Source organism: Sardina pilchardus, chromosome 22 (assembly GCF_963854185.1).
Source record: "Sardina pilchardus chromosome 22, fSarPil1.1, whole genome shotgun sequence".
NCBI classification, from domain to species: domain Eukaryota; kingdom Metazoa; phylum Chordata; class Actinopteri; order Clupeiformes; family Clupeidae; genus Sardina; species Sardina pilchardus.
In genome coordinates, this window is record NC_085015.1 from 27,245,383 (window position 1) to 27,265,475 (window position 20,093).

General features: G+C 48.8%; 1 protein-coding gene across 2 annotated transcripts in view; it reads left to right on the top strand.

Moving 5' to 3' along the window:
* dock1 (dedicator of cytokinesis 1) overlaps window positions 1-20,093 on the top strand; it is a 215,155-nt gene that overhangs the window by 42,745 nt on the left and 152,317 nt on the right. For both annotated transcript variants that reach the window (XM_062525877.1, XM_062525878.1), the window contains exons 15-20: window positions 1,925-2,023; window positions 2,422-2,494; window positions 6,375-6,478; window positions 7,344-7,527; window positions 15,876-15,973; window positions 19,413-19,502. In XM_062525877.1, coding sequence (XP_062381861.1) covers window positions 1,925-2,023; window positions 2,422-2,494; window positions 6,375-6,478; window positions 7,344-7,527; window positions 15,876-15,973; window positions 19,413-19,502 — 648 coding nt within the window. The remainder of the gene's footprint in view (window positions 1-1,924; window positions 2,024-2,421; window positions 2,495-6,374; window positions 6,479-7,343; window positions 7,528-15,875; window positions 15,974-19,412; window positions 19,503-20,093) is intronic.

Genomic DNA, 20,093 nt, shown 5'->3' on the forward strand with positions numbered 1-20,093 from the left:
GGCCAGCAGCAGGGCTCTGGAGCTCTACTGAGAGCCTCTAATTGAGCCTCAGGAAATCAGAGTTTAGGCTGAGGGCTCTCACTACTTCCTGCACTGGCTGATATCAGGCTTACTGGCCACTCCCTGTCTGTCTATAGGACACACACACACACACACACACACACACACACACACACACACACACACACACAAACACACTGAGATTCTCTCCTGATTCTTTATCATTGGCCCATTCCTCTGTCTGATAGATTGACTAGCCAAGAGAGATGCACATATAAGCGCACCCAGACACACACACAGTGCACACACAAAGGGCGCGTGAGACGGATGCCCTGAGCTGTGGAACATATCTAATCCGTGAGCTTTGCGGCAGGATGAGTTGATGTTGTCCAGCTGACGCATGGCTCCTCTTCCCCAAGTCGATACACTGGAGGCTGCCACCGCTGGGAGCCCGGGCCCCATATGTCCAGTCAAGGGGCTGCTGCCCACCAGGACTCACCAGCCATGAATCACCAGCCGTCTGTGAGGGGGGTTTGCAGTGGCCATGGAGCCACAACCCCCCCACTCCACACCTTCAACACTCACTCACACACACACACACAGAGTGAAGCTCGGCCAGTGGACAGAGAGGGGGGGGGGGGGGGGGGGCGCAAGACGGGCCGCTTATCTCTCATAATTGCCAGCTGTCAGGAGGCGTTAGCATCTGAGTGTGTCAGCACTGTGAAGAGTGAACGGAGCAGAGCAGAGAGAAAGGGGGATATTGAGTGGGTCCGTCTCTGCCTCTCTCTCTCTCTGTGTGTGTGTTTGTGTGATTGTCTGTGTTCATGTGTGTGTCTATTGGAGTGGGAATAGCCATGACTCAGCCATGTTTGCCCCATTCTCCTCAATCCATCTGCATGCACATGTTTGTGTGAGCAAGCCTGTGTGTGCAGGGCAGTATATCATGTGCTGATTGTGTGCTACTGTGTCGGTGTGACTGAGCGGGAGCAAGAGAGGGTGAGAGTGAGCGGGAGTGGGCGTGGCCTCAGGTGGTGATTGATGGTGCCACTCATGCATGCCAGGCCGGTGGGCGTCTGCTCCACGCTGCTGCTCTGACCTGCTGCAGCCCAGGGGGGCTTGGGGAGGAGGGGGGTGTTGGGGGCAGTGGAGAGGTGATGCAGCCAGAGCTAATGGCCCGTCCCTGTCCCACAACCCCCCTGCCCCAACCCAACCCCCCTGCCCCAACCCAACCCCCCTGCCCCAACCCACCCCCAACCAGCTGGACTGCAGCAGGTGAGGCGCAACCCCCCCCCTGCCCCCTTTCCCCTTTTCAATATTTCATCCCCACTCACTGGCCAGTGCCTTAATGGGGCCGGTGGGGAAGGTCATTGTTGGGGCCGCCTGGACATATGGAGAGATCCCCGGCCTTGGAGGGCCTCCTGGGCTGGCCTGGCTCCGGGGGTGGCCCCCATCCATAATCCACTAGCTGCTTAATGGCTGTCTGTGTCCCCTCTCTGGGTCCAGCCCCGCCTGTTGGACTGAGGCAGGTGTTGTTCAGCGGCGTTTTGGGGCATCCCTCTTCTTTAGAGCGCTCCGCTCCCTTGAATGAATTGACTCTCAATTATTTAGCTGACCTTTTCCAGCCCAGCAGAAAGGAAAATTGAACTCTGGAACCCAGCGAGACTTTAAGGCCCTGATTTGTGTTGCCTGAAAATGCATCATGAAAGAGCGGAGATGAACATTTTGGGTTCTTGCCATGAATGGACTCAGATCAGATGGCTTTGACCTGAACCCTGGTGCTCTGTGCTGCAACATATTTAATGGTTATTCCGTGTGTGTGTGTGTGTGTGTGTGTGTGTGTGTGTGTGTGTGTGTGTGTGTGTGTGTGTGTGTGTGTGTGTGTGTGTGTGTGTGTGTCTGTGTCTGTGTCTCATCCATTCTGTAGAATGTAATCTTCCCTGGAGCCGGAGATGAAGGGATCCTTGAGTACAAGTCTGTGATCTACTATCAAGTGAAACAACCTCGCTGGTTTGAGACAATCAAGGTGAAGCACTACACACCACACACACACACACATGCTACACACACACACACTCCCACACACCACACACAGCATTTATAAAGTCGGTCAGAACAGCTGTCTGAAATGATCTAGAAGGCTATACATTTGAAGTGTTTGAAGAATTTCACAGCCATTGATTAAAACATCCAGTTTCTTGGTTATGGCTTTGTGGTTCCCTTGGTGTGAAACGAGGAGAGTGAAGAAAAGGATCTCTGTGAAGCTGTTCTGGGATCAGTGGAAAGGTCATGGACACTGTGTAATTGGTCCAGAGCTAATTAGTCATTCATCTGCGCTTCATCTGTATGTTCTGACGTGCACTGGGCCTCTTGTGTGTGCACTTGTGTGTGGATTCACTGAGTATGATGCCTGTTTCTCTCAAGGTGGCCATTCCCATTGAGGACGTCAACAGGAGCCACCTCCGCTTTACCTTCAGACACAGATCATCTCAGGACTGTGAGTAGAACAGACACACACACACACACACACACACACACACACACACACACACACACATATTGATCACATTAACAGCATTCATACTCACATGCTTATGAATCTTGCTTGCACTAGCAATGCTCATGCTGCCATTTTGACTGGTGGTTCCCACTTGTGTGGCACTCAGCTGAATAAAGTAGCGCTCATTAACACAAGCCACCCCTGACATTTCTACTGAATCATTTGCACTCATTTCACCAGTCCTTAGAACATTAGCCATTTTAATGCTCTCCTCAAAGTAACAGCAGTCACCATATGACACCACCTGCTTCTGTCTCAAAACACTCAGCCCTGAGCCCCCGCTACACATCAGCCTGTGTGTGTGTGTGTGTGTGTGTGTGTGTGTGTGTGTGTGTGTGTGTGTGTGTGTGTGTGTGTGTGTGTGTGTGTGTGTGTGTGTGTGTGTGTGTGTGTGTGTGTGTGTGTGTGTGTGTGTGTGTGTGTGTGTGTGTGTGTGTGTGTGTGTGTGTGTGTGTGTGTGTGGACACGTGCACTTTATGGATATTCATAGAGTTCGAAGCCATCTCTCTGATGGCTTCGATAAGCTCATTTAGCAGAGTGAGCATGTGTGTGTGTTTTTGCTCTGTGTGTGTGAGTGTGATTTGAGCAGGGAACCCTAGCTTGGCACCCGTGCTGTTCCATCTGTCAGCCACATGCTGTTGCCGCGGCGCCAGGACAAGTAGGGAGGGGCCAGAGAGGTGTATGTAAAACAATCAATTAGCATGTGGACAGACAGGCCTGGCCACAGGTTATCAGTCACCAAGAGAAAACCCCCCGCCACTGCACTGACACACACTCTCACACTCACACACACACTCTCTCACACACATACACACTCTCACACACACACACTCTCTCACACACTCTCTCACACACACACACACACACTCAAACACACACACACACACACACACACACACACACACACACACACACACACACACACCGAGAGAGAGCCTATGTGTTTCCAGTGGCTGCTGAGCGACAGCTCCAGACCGATTTGTACGTTCTGTCAGCTGTGAAACAGCAAGTGACCGCTTCATCCGTTTCCCTTTTTCTCCAAACCCCATCCCTGACCTTTTCATCTCTCCGGAGCTAACAGCGTTGTGTGCTTTAGGAAATACCAGCCCGCCGCGGCCCGTCATCGCCTCCGTACCCCCTGATTCCGCACGCTCACGCCTGGAGATCTCCCCCCCTCTCCTGCTCACTAATTGGGCCGTGGTGGAGCGAAGTGGTGGAAGGCACATCTGGGTTCATCTCCCTGCAACTGCATGTTCAGCAAGCCTGGTTTAGAGTGACAGAGCTACTGTCGGCTAATAGATAGGAAGCCCACTAACTTGATTTACAAGGCATGAAATGGCCCATTAAGGCATTAGTATGAGTAGTTTTGATAAGGAGGCATTAACCACAATGCCAGATTAATCTTAATCCATCCCACTCCGTCTGCTTTGCAGCTAATGGAGAACAATGACCAGGCTGCAGAGCTCACTTGTATTGTGAATACTGATGACTTGCGCTTAAAATATGAATACAGTTCAGATGGCTGGCTTTGATTAATTTATAGCACTCCATGGAAAGAGGTAGAGTGGGCTGCTAATAGATGAAAGAGTTGGTGAAGGCCTCCCGCTTGCTCTCTCTCCCTCGTTCTCGCCCACACTGTCTCGCTCACGCACGCACACACACACACACACACACACACACACACACACACATGCTCTCTCGCTCTCCCTGTCTTGCTCTGGGTGGAGGCTGTCCCTCTTAGTTTGTCTCACACTGCTTGTAGCTAAGGCTGAACTTTCCGACATGACAGACCCGACACGGTTGCCGAGCTACACAGAGAGCCTTGCGCCATGGCGACCACCGTCGCCAAATCCGGCATCGCCGCCGCCGCCTCCCTTCGCCGTTTTCCGGGAGCAGCCAGCCACAAATTACCAGAACAACCCTGGCGGTCGACGGCTGACATTTCAGCTCCTGGCATCCAAAGGCAGCGCATGGAATGCACCAAAGCCACAGACACGCTAACCGTAGCTCCAAACGCCCCTGCTTATTATCTCCCAATGCCATTTGCCACCCTGCCTCTGACAGCCGGCCAACTTGGAAGCCCTGCAGCGCCGATATATCTCTTCTTTTTTTTTGGGGTCACTGCGAAACCAAACTTATTTGGAGGTCCTTTAGAGGTCCATAAGAGGACTCTGTGCGTGCCTTTGTGTCCCTGCTGCTGGCTTGTGCCTGCTGTGTGTGTGTGTGTGTGTGTGTGTGTGTGTGTGTGTGTGTGTGCTGCTGCGTTACTGTATTTAGCGCTGGTGTTTCGCTCAGCTGGCTGGCAGCGCGGCAGCTCCAGTAGTTATTCACTGCCACTGTGCAGGCAGCAGCCCAATGAGGGGATTTATGCAGATGGGATGCGTAAGATACCTCTGACCAGCGGCGGCCCCCGCCACACGTAAATTTGGGCTCGTTGATCCGCACTGGTGATGTATGCCACTCTGTCCCGCTGCCCGCTCCGCAGACGCGCCCGTAACTCACCGGGCAGCCTCCCTGGTGCAGCGTCCTCCCCGCCAAGCGCCCAGCAGAGCACACACACACACACACACACACACACACTCGCACAGGATAAAATGTGCAGTGACCCAGGTACACACACATTTATGCAGTCATACACAAATCACCTGTATACTGTCCACACACACACACACACACACCTTAATCATGAGTGTGGACACAAAGACCTTCTGCTTTGTGAGTCTTGTCTCCAGGGATTGGGAAAATGTGTGATTAACTGTGTGGGAAAAACCTCCTCTTGGCACATCGCTGCAGAATCTATGTAATGGTGTGTGTGTGTGTGTGTGTGTGTGTGTGTGTTTGAAGGGGGGGGGGGTTCCCATTCCTCCCTCCCTCCCTCCAGTGACTCTTTCTACTGAGAAGTGAAGGCATGACTGTTGAAAAAGAGAAACATTAATAGAGCCTCATGTGTCTGAGTCTGCAGTCCATCTGCCCACACACACACACACACATACTGTATGCAAACTCACAGCAGGCACCCTGTGTCCTTGGTGACCTCTCTCTTACCCTTGCAGTTCTGCCATGCATGTGCTTTTGGCGTGTGTGTGTGTGTGTGTGTGTGTGTGTGTGTGTGTGTGTGTGTGTGTGTGTGTGTGTGTGTGTGTGTGTGTGTGTGTGTGTGTGTGTGTGTGTGTGTGTGTGTGTGTGTGGGCGATCCTCATCTCTGTAGACACGCACTGTGTCAGTGATAATTATGGGCAGATGTGAAAGGGCACTGGGTTGGTTCTGTCAGGCAACTCTGGAAGTGACCTCCTGCCTTTTCAAGCATGTTTAGTCTCTCTCTCTCTCTTGCTCTCTCTCTCTCTCTCTCTCTCTCTCTCTCTCCCTCCCTCCCTCCCTCCCTCTCTTTTCATGCTCCCTCTTTCTCAATTTATCCCCCTCTCTCTATTTCTCTCTCTCTTTCTGTCTGTCCTACTGCTAGTCTAGCTTTGCTTGGAGCCTTCCACTGCACACTGCACGCACACACACACACACACACACACACTCTGGGCAGCTGAGTCAGCACAGTGGGGCCGGGAGCGTGTGAGATTTGTAGTGGGGATTAGGCGGCTTGTTGGGCTGTTTGTAGCCCGGTCCGAGAGATTGATGCGGCGTGTCAGCCACAGTGGCCGCTGTGGCTCAGGGGCCGGACACCTGACAGCCGCCCCGCCGCCCCGTACCCCCTCCGCCGCCACCGGGGCCTCCGCCCGTCCCCTGCCCCCGTGCCGTGCCACCCCTGTGCCACGCTGTCTGTCTCTCTCACGCCAGCCCTGTCTGTGTCCTCTCCACCCCCCCACAGACAAAGACAAATCGGAGAAGATCTTCGCCTTGTCCTTCGTCAAGCTGATGAGGTATGACGGCACCACGCTGCGCGACGGAGAGCATGATCTCATCGTCTACAAGGTAGCTTGCACACGCCCAGCATGGGCCAACCTCTCTCTCTCTCTCTCTCTCTCTCTCTCTCTCTCTCTCTCTCTCTCTCTCTCTCTCTCTCTCTCTCCATAGTGTGGTGTCTTCCCTCTCTCTTGTTCTCTAATCACACTGTGTCTTTTTCACTCACTCTCTCTCTCTCTCTCCTCCCCTTGACTCTGCTGCATTATGCTCCTGTATGACTGCGTGACTGTAATAAATATTGGGCAGGCTTGTCTGGTCTTCAGTGTTAATAATTGTTAGCGTTTTAATCTGGCCTCAGAGCTACTTTATGTAATGGGCTGTGTTTAAAATGTTATGGGGTTCAGTGTTGTCCCAGTTCTACAAAAACCTAATCTATGTTGTCTTGTTCCTCCACATAAGCAAACTTTCCACTATGTAGTGTCTGCCCGTGAGGCTCATGACCATAGCTAAATGATGTTGATATCACCAGGAAATGTCCTTGCAAAATAATGAGTAATGATGTATATTTTCAACTAAAATGATATAAATGCATGATATGGTGGCAATGCACAAAATAAGGTGTAACATATTATTTGTGTTAATTTTAGTTTTTGGGACTTTGATGATGCTCTGATAAGACTTCCACAATGCATTCTTCATTTAGATATATTTTTTATCGTTCCGTTTTTCTTTGTATTTGTTTTTGTATTAGTCTAAACAACACTATCCAGACGACATCCAGGTGCAGGTATTTGCAGTAGAATTGCTCAGTTTAGCCCCCTGAATTAAAATTGAGCTCAGTTTAGCCCCCTCAATTAAAAGTTGAATTCATTGAAGTTAAATGAAATGAAACTTAGCTCAAATCCATTCGTGTGTGTGTGTGTTGTGCTTGCAGGCTGAGGCTAAGAAGATGGAGGACTCCTCTCTTTACTTGAACGTCCCGGCCACCAAGTTGGAGCTGGAGGAGAAGGGCTACCCCACCACGGGCAAGAGCATGCAGAACCTGGGCAACTGCACCATCAGCAAAGACTCCTTCCAGATCGCCACCCTCGTCTGCTCCACCAAGCTCACCCAGAACGGTAAGATGGCGCCGCTGACTAGACACTTTTTCTCTTCTTTCTCTTGCTCGCTCTCTCTCTCTCTCTCTCTCTCTGTAACTTTTCTTCCTATCTCCCCCCCTCCCCTATCTCTTTCTTCCTCCCCTTTTCTTGTTTTCCTACTGTACTGTAATGATCTGTTTTGAGGTGCCCCTGCCAAGCCTTTAGGGCTGAGATCTCCCCACTGCTGTTAGTTTTGCTGTGGTCAGCTCGGCCTTCTCAGGGCCTGTTAAGCCCCTCAAATCCCCGTTTTCCAGCGGTGGACTCAGGTGACCAGGGGTTGCTCTGACCAGCATGCCGTCTACATTTAGCCCCCACTTAATAGCCGGCAGACATGTGGGGGGCTGATCGGAACCCATCAGACCCCCCCGCTGCTCCCCCGGCCTCTGCACCACAGGGGCCCATGGAGGCTCCCGCAGCGCGGTGGCCCAGCCCAGACTCCGCATGTCTCGCTGGGGTTTTACAACACCAGAGCGCCCCGAGGACGTTTTAGATGGGAGTGCTGACAGTCAGCAAGCTAGCGTTCAGTCTGACTACCTTTTATACCTTTCATCCTGTTGTTTTTGCCCTATTGTTTTTTTCCTTTCTTTTTTTTTGTTGTTTGGCAGGGGCTTTTTTTTTTAAAGGGGTATAAAAAAGTTGTCCTCAGACAAATGGAGGTGAGCTTGTGCATTTAGAGTTTAGTGTGGCTGAATTGAAGAGGCTCTGCGGAGGTAAAGGAGGAGGCGGAGGAGGAGCAGGAGGAGGAGGAGGAGGAGGAGGAGGTGGAGATGGAGGGGGGGAGAGAGTGTGGCTGAATTGAAGAGGCTCTGCGGAGGAAAAGGAGGAGGCGGAGGAGGAGCTGGAGGAGGAGGAGGAGGTGGAGGGGGGGAGAGAGAGGGCGCGCAGAGGAGAGCCGCAGTGACTGGGCTGAACTCGGGCTCCAGCAGGAATGAGAAGTTAATTGTATTGCTAACCTCAGGCTTTTCCTCTCCCCTCACTCCAAACGCGCAGTGAATAAAAGGTGCCTAATTTCTCAATTCACCGGGATCCAGAGGAAAAACGGAGGGGGGAAGAAAGATATCCACCAGTGGAAAAAAAGAAATAGGGAAGGAGTTGAGCGAGCGCCTCTGAAATGAGAGGAAGTGGCAGGAAATGAGAAGAAGTGGTGGAATTGCAGTCGAGTCACAGACGGGAGGAGGTTTGACTCGAGTAGATACTGCTGCTGGAGAGCTCTCTCCCTCTCTCTCTCTTTCTCTTTCTCTCTCCCTCTCCCTCTCCCTCTCTCTCTCTTTCTCTCTCTCTTCTCCAGATAGAGGAGAAAGCTGGAGTGAGAATCTCTCCCCTCCTCTCTATCCCTATTACACATTCACTGGTTCTTCCCGCCTCCCCTCCCATGCTCAGAGAAGCCTTCATTAAGCTGCTTAGTCCTGCCATGTTTGCAGCATCATGACTCTTGAGAGCGAGCGAGCGAGCGCAGTGGGTGGAAATAAGCCCGTGGCCAAGAGGGCAGCCGCTCCGTCTGAGGGTCCTGGCCGCTCCAAATCAGGTCAAAAGGCTGTGTCACACGCATGCCCTTCTTGGCTCAGTGTCTCACTTCCGCTGCCTCTCACGCTCCGTGGGATGCTCATGCCGTTTCGGGGCGATGAGACACGGGGCAGCTTTTTGAGCCATGATGCTGCGTGACCACATAAGTGGCTCCACATGTTGTTATTGTATCAGGACAATTTGCCTGATGATGATGAATCTTCCATCAAAGCAAATGATTGCCCAAAAGCAATGGAAAGGGTTCAGAACAACGATATTTAGATAGTCCAGCAGCATTACCAACATTGACATTCATGTTTATTTTAGCTTCCATAAAGCTCCTTTTCTCATATATTCAAAACAAATTGCAAGGTGCATCTAGCCTGGGTACACCATGCTGCCTTGAAACCATGGACCTAATTTTCGCCTCGGCTAGGCAACCAATAGCAGAACGGGTGGGAACAGCAAGATGATGACGACATCTGAGCAACACACCTAAGCTTGTCTTGGCAACTCTGAAGAAGACACAGTAGTGTTGAAACGTCAGTTCTTTTGTTTGCACCATTAAAGACTGCAAGTGTATTCAGTGTGCTCCAGTCTCCTTCCTAATTGATACACCTAAGCTTGTATTTTGTATTAAAACACTCTTCATATCATCTGGTATAGGCTAATTGATGCTACTGGCTAGCCTTTGAGCTACGCACAGGCACATTTGATAGACATCCGCAGCGCCCAATAAACGGCTCTGGGCATTCATAAACCATGCCTCAAATACGAGAAAATGTACGTTTGGTTCCCAGACCACATCTCATTGAGATGTGTTGGCGTTAGCCAGGCTAAAGCGTATCTGCTTTATTGTCAAACTTTCTAGATACACACATAAACCCAGACACACACACACACACACACTCTCAGACCCTTGTAGACACACAGAGGCTGAAAGTGCCCTGACCCCTGGTAAACAGTGGCGTGATGGACGGCGGTGCTCTGAGGAGCAGCGTGGTGCTCAGTGGGCTCTCTGTGATCTAAGAGGTGGCAAACGCCTCTGCCACATCGCTCCGTCTCGCTCCGGCCCCGACGCCCTCTCGGGCCCGCTGATGGCCGCAGCTCACGCTGACCACGCCAGACAGGACCGGCCTGCACCGCCGTCTGCCTCCACTCACGCCCCACTAATGACCCGGGATGGGAGGGGATCAGCCGCTTTTATCTGACCCATGGGGACCCGCAGGCCATAGAACGAGGGCCCGAAATGAGACGCGTGGCCATTCTGTGAGCAGTGCAGATTTCACTATGCACACTTCAGACTGTATGTGTGTGTGTGTGTGGACGTGGATGTGTATTAGCAATCCTTCCCAACGCCTCCGTAATGAGGTCACAGAGGACGCGCGCCACGCTCCCCTAATGAAAGTCTCTGTGCACAAAAGTGCTGAGTGCCGTGGAACTAACCGATGCTACAAAGTTTCTTTTGTCTCCGAGCGAGCGCCACATCTTCAGCAGACTGCCATCATCGCCCCGTCTGCTGGTGCGGTCTTTCCTCACATGATGGCAGCTTTCTGTGTCCTCCAAGACTCTCTGTGGGACATGGATGTTCTCAGTAGCTGAATTTACACATTTGGATCACACAGCCTGAAAGGTGCGACTCCTCTCTGCCACTGTTAGTATGCAGTGGGGGCACACCAGGGGGAAATCAATGCAGCCCCTTCAAATGTGTTTGGGTGGAGGTGGAGGTGTGTGTGTTAGTGTGTGTTAGTGTGTGTTAGTGTGTGTGTGTGTGTGTGTGTGTGTGTGTGTGTGTGTGTGTGTGTGTGTGTGTGTGTGTGTGTGTGTGTGTGTGTGTGTGTGTGTGTGTGTGTCATGTTCACTCGCTGAGCTGTAGCACAGTGTTTGTGTTTGTGTTGTGCATGTGTGAAGAGAGACGCTGTGTTTTTGTCAGGGGTGTGGAAAGCCCCGATGTTTGCTCTGTTCGTTATGATGCTAATGTCTCTACTTTAAGGCCCATCGTGGTGCACCCAGACATCAATTAAACAGAAGAATGACTCCGCATTAGAGAATGTTGCGCTCCCTTTAGTCAGATTGAGGGATCCAGAGAAGAATACCAGGAGAGAACACCTGAGTTGTGAAGTTGTCTTGAAATGAGCACAGATGGCGTCTCTCTGTCTTCCAGCAGGAGTGATCCTAGAGCAGAAGCCTGTCATAATGCACCAGACTGCATCACAGTCAGTGGGAGCACCCTGGCCACATCTCCAGATGACTCCAAACACACACCTCCACATCTCTTCATTCCTGTTGGTTTTGGATGGAAATGATGAAAGTGGCACTGCTATGAATCCCCAATATGTCTTCCTCAATGGACTGACTGCCATGCTGTGTCCCTTTCAACAGATGTGACATGTCCTCACTGCATTAGTAATTATTGTGGTGGTGTGAAGCACTGGGTTGATTCCTGGCAAGGGCACAGTAAATGTGTGATATGTCATTAAATCTGCTGGAAATGGGAAATGTGTTTACTCATCACGTTTGACTGAAAGTGGCCGTCTGCATTCACGTCAGTCAGGAGTGTGACTCATTAAAGCATATGCCTGCTCCCTACGTGTCACTCCACTGAGATGCAGTCGCGAATGACTGCTTGTCCTGCTGCTTTGCTGATCTGCTGGTGAAACTCAGCCGTCAGCTGCCAAAATACCAGGTCTGGCAGAGAGACATATCTAATGCTTAGGCAGCAAGCAACATTGCACATATCCACTCTAATATGCATTTGATATAAGTAACTGCTTATATTGGAGCAAATACAAATGTAAAATGCAAATATGTTCCTAGAATGTATTGCTGGGCTGTTTTAAAATCACTTTTAAATAAGAGCATGTCAATTACAGGCAGTAAACAGCTTGGGAGTTCTAAGATGAGAGGTTGGTGCTAATTGGAGATCCGTAGGCATAATGGGGAAACTGGTGTTCTTCAATTTTGATCAATCTCATGCTGATGATGTTAATCAGCTTCTCCATAATGTGGAGGAATTGTGAGCTTCTGAAATGATGTTTTCAATTTTGTAGATGGAATATTGTCACTCCCAGCCAAAACAATTTCTCTGTTATGCATGTCTGACACAGACCAAAGAGCCTGAAATCGTCGCTTTTCTGACTGGGCTCAGATCATTATGGAAACTGGGACAGAATTTGAATTCTTCCTCATTACTGAGTGATGGTCCTATCCAAACACATTAGATGGCTGTTTGTGTGTGTGTGTTTTAGCGTGTGTTAGCGAGAGAGAGAGCGAGCGATGCACGTGTCTGTTCTGGAAATGTGTTGATCTTTTGTAGTCTTCAGTGTTAAAGTGGTGTGACGGTGAGATGTCTTCCTGGCTGTGTGTCTCATAAGTGGTGTTGCGTTGGAATGTCACCTGCTGCTGTGATTACCCCAGGAGAGTGAGCGTGGGCTTTCTCTGAGCACCGCTCCACATAAGACATGCTTCCACCAGAATGACTCCGTAGTGACATTTCCAAGTTAGTCCTGTACCCGCCCTCACGCCCACCCACACACCTCCTTCTGGTGTTCCCGGTAATGCCTGGGAGGTCCCGTCTCGATGGGAAATGGAAATAAAAGGAAATTAGAAATGCCAGTGAGAACCCCTAATGTTGCGATCACTCAGGCACCACTTGCATGCAAATGGTTCTGAGTACATTGCTACCTTCATCTCTGATTGTTGCCATTCTCCATTTAGCTAATTGCTATCAGGATAATTTGATCGTCTTTAGAAAAAGATGGGAACAAAAAGCAGTGAGATTGATAATGAGTTTAGTTGCCATAGTAGGGCCATGAAGACTGATATGGATGTTCTCTGGACTGTGGGAATGGGCTTTAGGGAGATAAAGTTCCTCTGCTCATAAAACGAATCCAGGTATTCGTGTAGCCTCTGATAGAGGGTAACTACCCCAGATTTATTTTTTAAGGCCTTCAATAAAATTGCTTCATTTTTCCCAGGATCTAGTGTTATGTGAACCGTCTGTGTGTGTGTGAGTGTGTGTGTGAGTGACTCATGTCACCTTTCTGTTGAACACCTCTGCCTTCATTCGTACTGTGCAATGATTTATTCTCATTTCATTTCATTTGTTTCGGTTGGCCTTCGGTCACCTGCTTTTGTTGAAGGAAAAAAAAATGAAGGATAGAATTCCGTCCATGTAGAGACGTTTGGGGGCTTTAGATGGCATCTGATGGCTGAGCCCTCATCACTTGTCAGAGCTCCAGATGACTGGCATCCATCACCCAGGCTGCCCGCCTGCAGCTGGCATATGGGAATGGGCAGAGAGGGGGTTCCTGCAGGTTGGGTGGGGGTGGCAAGGGCAGGGAGTATTCCTGTTTTTGCTGCCTCTGGTTTTATTCCCCACAGCCAGTTGGTGCAAGAGCGGTCCAGGGCCACGCCAGGGAGTGGTGGATAGTGGATACTCCTGTTTAAATGGTGTGTCCTGCACAGTGGGCGTGTGCAAGGGGAGGGGGTCTTTGAAAGCTGCTGGAGTGTCTCAGAAAAGTCTCAGAAAAGTGTCTCAGAAAACCCTTGATTCATCCATACTGTACAGAAATATAAAACATTTGGGATGTTGTGCAAATAAAATAAGAATGCAAATAAAAACAGGATGTGATAATCTGCTAATCTTGCAAACCCTTTATTTAGCTGCTAAAAGGGCATAGACTACTAATTAAATGTTTAAAATTACAAGTTTGACTATTTCATAGAAAATATATTGCACATTTTGAATTGAATGCCAGCAACATCAAACAAGTTGGGACTTGGGCAACAAAAGGCTGGAAAGGTTGTGTAATGATAAATACAACAAAAGGAGGAGCATTTACAACTAATTCGGTTCACTGGCACCATGATCGGGTGTAAAAAGAGCATCCGAGAGATGTGGAAGTGTTCATCACTCTGTGTAAACCTATGTGGGCAAATAATGAAACGATATAAGAATAATGCTTCTTAACATGAAATTGCGAAGAATTTAGGGATTTCATCATCTATTCTACAGTACATCATTACAATATTAAGAGAATCCAGAGAAATCTTTAAAAACGAGACACGGCTGAAAATCAACATTGGTTGGCCGTGGTCAGAAACCAGACCCGTTTCTGTAAGTCATTGAATTGGCTCAGGAAAACTTCTAACAACCATTGTGTATGAACACAGTTTGATACTCAATTCACTAATGGTAGTGTAAACTTTACCATGCGAAAGAAGACATTCTTTGGAATGTCTTCTCCACCCTCTTATCTGGCCCTGATCTCACTTAAAATGGACTGAGGTAAAGTGGAAAAAGGTCCTATGGTTAGACCAATCAACATGTGTGATTCTATTTTTAAATCATGGACTCCTCTGGACTAAAGAGGAGAGAGACTATCCAACTTGTTGTAGTGCTCATTTCAAAACCCAGCATCTGTGATGTAATGGAGATGCATTGGTGTCAATGTGTTAGTGGCATGGGCATCTTTTACATCTGGCAAGGCACAATTCATTCTGAATAACGTACTGTACACAGGATTTGAGTATATACTGCCATCCAGACAATGTCTTTTTTTCAGGGAAGAACTTCAGGAAAACAATGCCCAACTTCATTCTGCACATGTTATACAAATATGGCATCATAATGGAGTTTAGATGTTAGAGTGGCCTGTCTGCAGACCAGACATGTCACACTGGGTGCATCATGGAATGTGAAACATGGTTAAGACGACCCCTGACTGTTGAGCAACTGAAATCATACCACAGGCAGACATTTCATTCTCAGTCTCATTCCCAACTCAGCAGCTGGTCTCCTCAGTTCTCAAACATTTACAGGATGTTGTTCTATTAAGAGGTGGAGCAACACAGTTACAAACATGTGTTGCAGCCATCAAATAAAAAATGAGCATATTTCCCAAAAAACAATATTATTTTCTTCTTCTACAGTTGATGTGTTGTCTTGGGGCTAGAGGGATTAACATGATTTATAAAATGTAGAAAAACAGGTTTTTATTCACAGCATCCCAACTTTTTCAGAATTGTGGTTGAACAAATTAGAACAACAGATTGAGATTGAACTCTCCTGTTCACATGCGTGCGTGTTGAGCGTGCTGAGCGAGTGCTATTTATGTTGCTTCCTCGGACTATCTCTGACTTCATCTCTGTAAACACCTAGTGACTGTTGTCACAGATGGAGTTGATTGATACTCCTCACAGCCATCTGTGAATGAAATTTCACTTGCTAAATAAAGATAAAGAAAAGCCCAAGAGCTCTGTGTATCTTGTAATAAATCTCTAAAGATGTTCAGCCCTAGATAGCCTCTCCGATGTGATCGATTATTGTCATAATCTTCACATTATTCAGAATAGACACTTGCACTTACATTAATAAGCATGAATTGTGATTTAAACCATTGAGTTTGAAGTTGAGTATTTATGACTGCGAGATATACTGCAGTGAGGGCTGAATGTGCCCTATCACATTAGAAACTAGTTTAGCTCGAGTGTTTCACTAATGAGCCAGTCAAAAGGTAAAGTGATGGAATGTCTTGCGGGTGACAGCAGTTATGGAAGACTTATGATGTCAAGGGAGCAAAGCTGTTTTTCTAAAACTATGAGAACTGACATTTTCTCCTTTCTCTCTCCTTGTGTGTGTGTGGTGTGTGGTGTGTGGTGTGTGGTGTGTGGTGTGGTGTGTGTGTGTGTGTGTGTGTGTGTGTGTGTGTGTGTGTGTGTGTGTGTGTGTGTGTGTGTGTGTGTGTGTGTGTGTGTGTGTGTGTGTGTGTGTGTGTGTGTGTGTGTGTGTGTGTGTGTGTGTTCTCTCTGCGGGGCCTCAGTGGACCTGCTGGGTCTGTTGAAGTGGCGTTCCAACACCAGCCTGCTCCAGCAGAACCTGCGGCAGCTCATGAAGGTGGAAGGAGGAGAGGTCGTCAAGGTCAGTCGTGTCCAGTTCACACTCACAGTTCTTCACCTCGCTACTTTAGTCCACATTGCTCCGTCAAAACCTCTGTCTCCTTTATGCTACACCCTCCGAGTACCTGACCATCACGTCTTTTTATAGCCAGTCATTGAAATGGCAAGGCTGAAAAGGACTGTGAAGGGGACCTTGTCCTTTGTATTAGTATCAGTTGTGTGGACTCAAAAGTTGGTCCAGGTGGCCTTGTTGCCACAGCTAACCTTTCAACTAGTTTTCTTCATATTTCAGTGCACATTTTGTCTTCTCTAGGTAGTCAGCTTTTTTGGAATCACAGCGATCCCATTTTCCTCCTGGCCTTGGGCACGGCTTCATTCTTGAGCCGCGTCAACAGCTCAGAGCGCAAATGGAAGCCAGGCTTTCATTTCATATCTGGCCAACGCGCCCGGCCATTTCCTGCCATCCCAATTACAGCGTGACTCATCAGGCACGAGGTCACTAAATAAATCACGAGTAAGCGCGGGAGCGGCCGCACTGTTTCTGCGGCGAGAGCCCGGAGACTGGACACCACCGCAGGGGCTGCGCTGACCCTCTGGCACCCCGTAGACGTGCGGTCAGCCTCCCCAACGGCAACGGCAGCCTCCACCTGGCCTGTGAATACTCTGTGGCTGTTAGCAAGCTCTTTGCATTACTGAAACACACACACACACACACACACACACACACCCAGTGCTGGAGCTGACGAGGCATTCCAGCCCTGTGCCTGTGCCCCCTGCAGCACCTCATTTAGCTCCTGTAGGCCTGCTGGAATGGGTGTGCAGGCACGCTGTCTGCACATGTTGTGCTCGTCATCAAAAATCACCTCCGTGACTCCTTGAACCCTTTCATTAATGCATATCTGACCTATGCAGAAATGTGTAAGGATGCAGTATACGTACTGTACAGGCGGAGGAGGTCCGTGGGGGCCTCTGAATCAATTGCTTGAAAGCTCTTTGTGTGTATGAGTGTGTTTCTTTGTATGAGTGAGTCATGTCACTCTGAAGTCCCTGTAGACTTGTAGGTTGATTTATTCTGGGATATTTATCCCCCACCACCACCACCACCCCTCCCCCCAACTGCATGATATTTGCAGTCGCGCTCCGATGTAGTGCTGAATAGAAGCTTTCTCAGCCAAAAAGGGAAAAAAAGCGTTTTTTAACCTCCTCCAGGTTCTCCTACAGACACTTCTTTTTAGAAAAAAAAAGCAACAGGAAACAAAAATATTGTTAGAAACACCTCCTTAGCGCCGTGCCTCGACCATCTGTTCTTGTCAGAACTGCTGATTCCATCAGTACAACAGCAACCCTCACGAGGCCCTCTCTCCTTCTCCCCTCTCCTCCTTTCAAGGCTCATTATTCTAATGCAGGATCTCTCTGGCAATATTTGGATTGAACTTGGATTTATGCTCTGGCCTGATCATGCCTGGGTGTTGCCTCAGTGCCATCAATCTCCAGCGCTCTCCCTATGACACCTCTTGGAGGGCTGACTGCAGGAACCTTGCCATGATGTTCTTCACTACCTTCATGGCTGGCAGTGCTTTCCTGTATCTCCACACACACACACACACACACACACACACACACACACACACACACACACACACACACAGATATGCACACTTACAGACCAGACAAACATATATCTCCACCACACCACCACAGCGCTCCATCAAAGCACTCCATGTGTCTAGGAGAGGTTTGTTTTGATCGGTGTTCTTCCTGCTGAGACCAAACGGCTGGCCCCGGGACAGGAATAGCTGAAATACTTTATGGCGATACGTAGGCAGTTTGTTTGACTGGAGCGTGTGTGGGGAGGCGTTGACAGGGCAGGGCAGGGCTGTGGTAGCATGATTCAACAAGAGTTGTTTTTCCATCCTGAGCAAATCCCTGCTATCAACACTCATGCCATGGGAACTTTGGCAATATGCTATTCAGATGAACTGCAGCAGGAAGTGCACTGGAGTGGCCCCTGTGGGTTGTGTATTTGTGCAGTGCACTCAGGCTGGGCTGTGTGGTGTGTGGTGGGAGAGAGGGGCTGCTGGGGAGACGGAGATGGCCGAGGGAAGGGGAGCAGGTGACTGACAGCTCTCATCTCTCTCCCGCTCCCTTTGCACTTTCCAGGCTGGCTCACAAGGCCAGCACCTCTTCAGCTTCAAAGCTGTACCCTTACATTTCTCCTTCTTGACACACACACACACACACACACACACACACACACACACACTTACTTTCTCACTCGTCTCACACACACTGTTTCTTTATATCTTTCTTTCTCCCTGCCTCTCTCTTCCCGAGAACATATTATTGGTCTAAAAGCAGTCCCTCTCTAAACCCTGCAGTCCTTCCCTCAACCCAGAACAAGGCTTTCAGAGCTTATTTGTTGTTAAGAGAAGAGCTGTCATTCACTCTCACTGTCCCCCTCCCCTCAAAACTCTTGACTAAAATTGGGTTTGAAGTGAAGTGACGTGCAAAGGGAGACGAGAAGATAAGAGAGTAATGACAGCCTCCAAATAAAATGGCCCGGGGATCTTAATATACTCATAGGGGTCCTATTAATAGCTTGATTGAGTGATTGTGAGCGTATTAGCGATGAAATGGGTGTTTAAGCTACCACCATTTTTGACACTCTTGGAAAAAAAGAATTTGAGATTGATGAGCTCTTGATGGGCAGCGTGGGATTAGCAAATCCCTAAGGTCTAGAGCTCGGCCTCTCCGGCTTTAGTAGAAGGTTCCAGGGTTTAGAAGGAGTCTTTTGAAATTGATTCTTCTTCTGACAGGGAGTTGTCGAAGAGAAGCAAGTATGGGGGAAAAATCTTTTTTTTTTTGTTGGTGTAAATGTGCAACCTGCTGTGTTTTTGCATCAGCTGCAGGCTTTTAGTGAGTTTCTGCCACATCTGATAATAAGGCGGTAGTCAAGCTCCAGAGAGACATGTTTGAATGATGGAAGGATCGGATGCTCCACACCATTGAGATCCGTGTTGAGGGAGCTGAGCAGTGATTACACCTCAATACATGGGTCGGCTGTTAGTGAGAGGCCATGGAGTGGAAATGGGTGGCTACATAGTGTGCCTCTCAAATGTTTAGGACCAACAACTTCAGCCTCTGTTTTGTCTTGAGCTCAGAGCTTGAGTGTTGGATTGCTGCTTATCCTGCTTTCCTTCACACGCCCACATTTCTCTCCCCCTCCCTGAAGTGTAGCACTTGAATGACAATGGCCATGCACTAGAATGCCTTGACTGTAATTCATCCTGACAGTGGTATGAAACTGGCTGTTTTCTGTACCCCCCTCCCATGCATTGCCAGCATCAAAGAGCGTAAAGACTGGCGCTGACCTCGTCAGGAAGATTTACATGAGATGACAGTGAGATGGACACTTTCCCTCTCTGTGCTAACCTTCCTCCCTTTGCAAATGTGCCCATCAGTTCCTGCAAGACACCCTGGATGCCCTCTTCAACATCATGATGGAGAATTCTGACAGTGACACGTTTGATACCCTGGTTTTTGATGCTTTGGTAAGAACGTTTCTATTTTTTCATTTCTATCTTTAAAAAAAATTGATTTTCTTATTGTTTTTATTATTATTCATTTTGTTTTACCTCCCTCATGTCTATCTGCCAACACTATTAAAACAGTTATACAGTCATATCATATTCACATATATGAATGCCAAACCTGAATGACAAAGCAACACCGTATGGGGATACATGTAATACTGATCATAGCAAAACAAGCCTGCACATCACAGCTTGAAAGTGAAACCCTGACATACTTTCACCTCTGTTGTGAGTACGTCATGTCTTGGCTGGTTGAGTCTTTCGGAGACTTTGAGCGCACACACACACACACACACACACACACACACCTGAAAGGAATGCGGAGTATCTCTTCCCTGGGAAGTGTCCCATCATGTGCGATGGGAGGCGGTGCAGCCCAAACAGGGCTTAGCTGTGCCCTCTGCTTGTCCTCCGCCGCACACTCTACAAAGCACCGCTGGAGTCAAATGAGGATCTCATCCTCGCTCGCCTGCCCACTATTTATTCATAAGCTTGCAGACTTATTTAACTTTCATCTTTTGCTATTTGTTAATCTTCTCATTAGTAAGC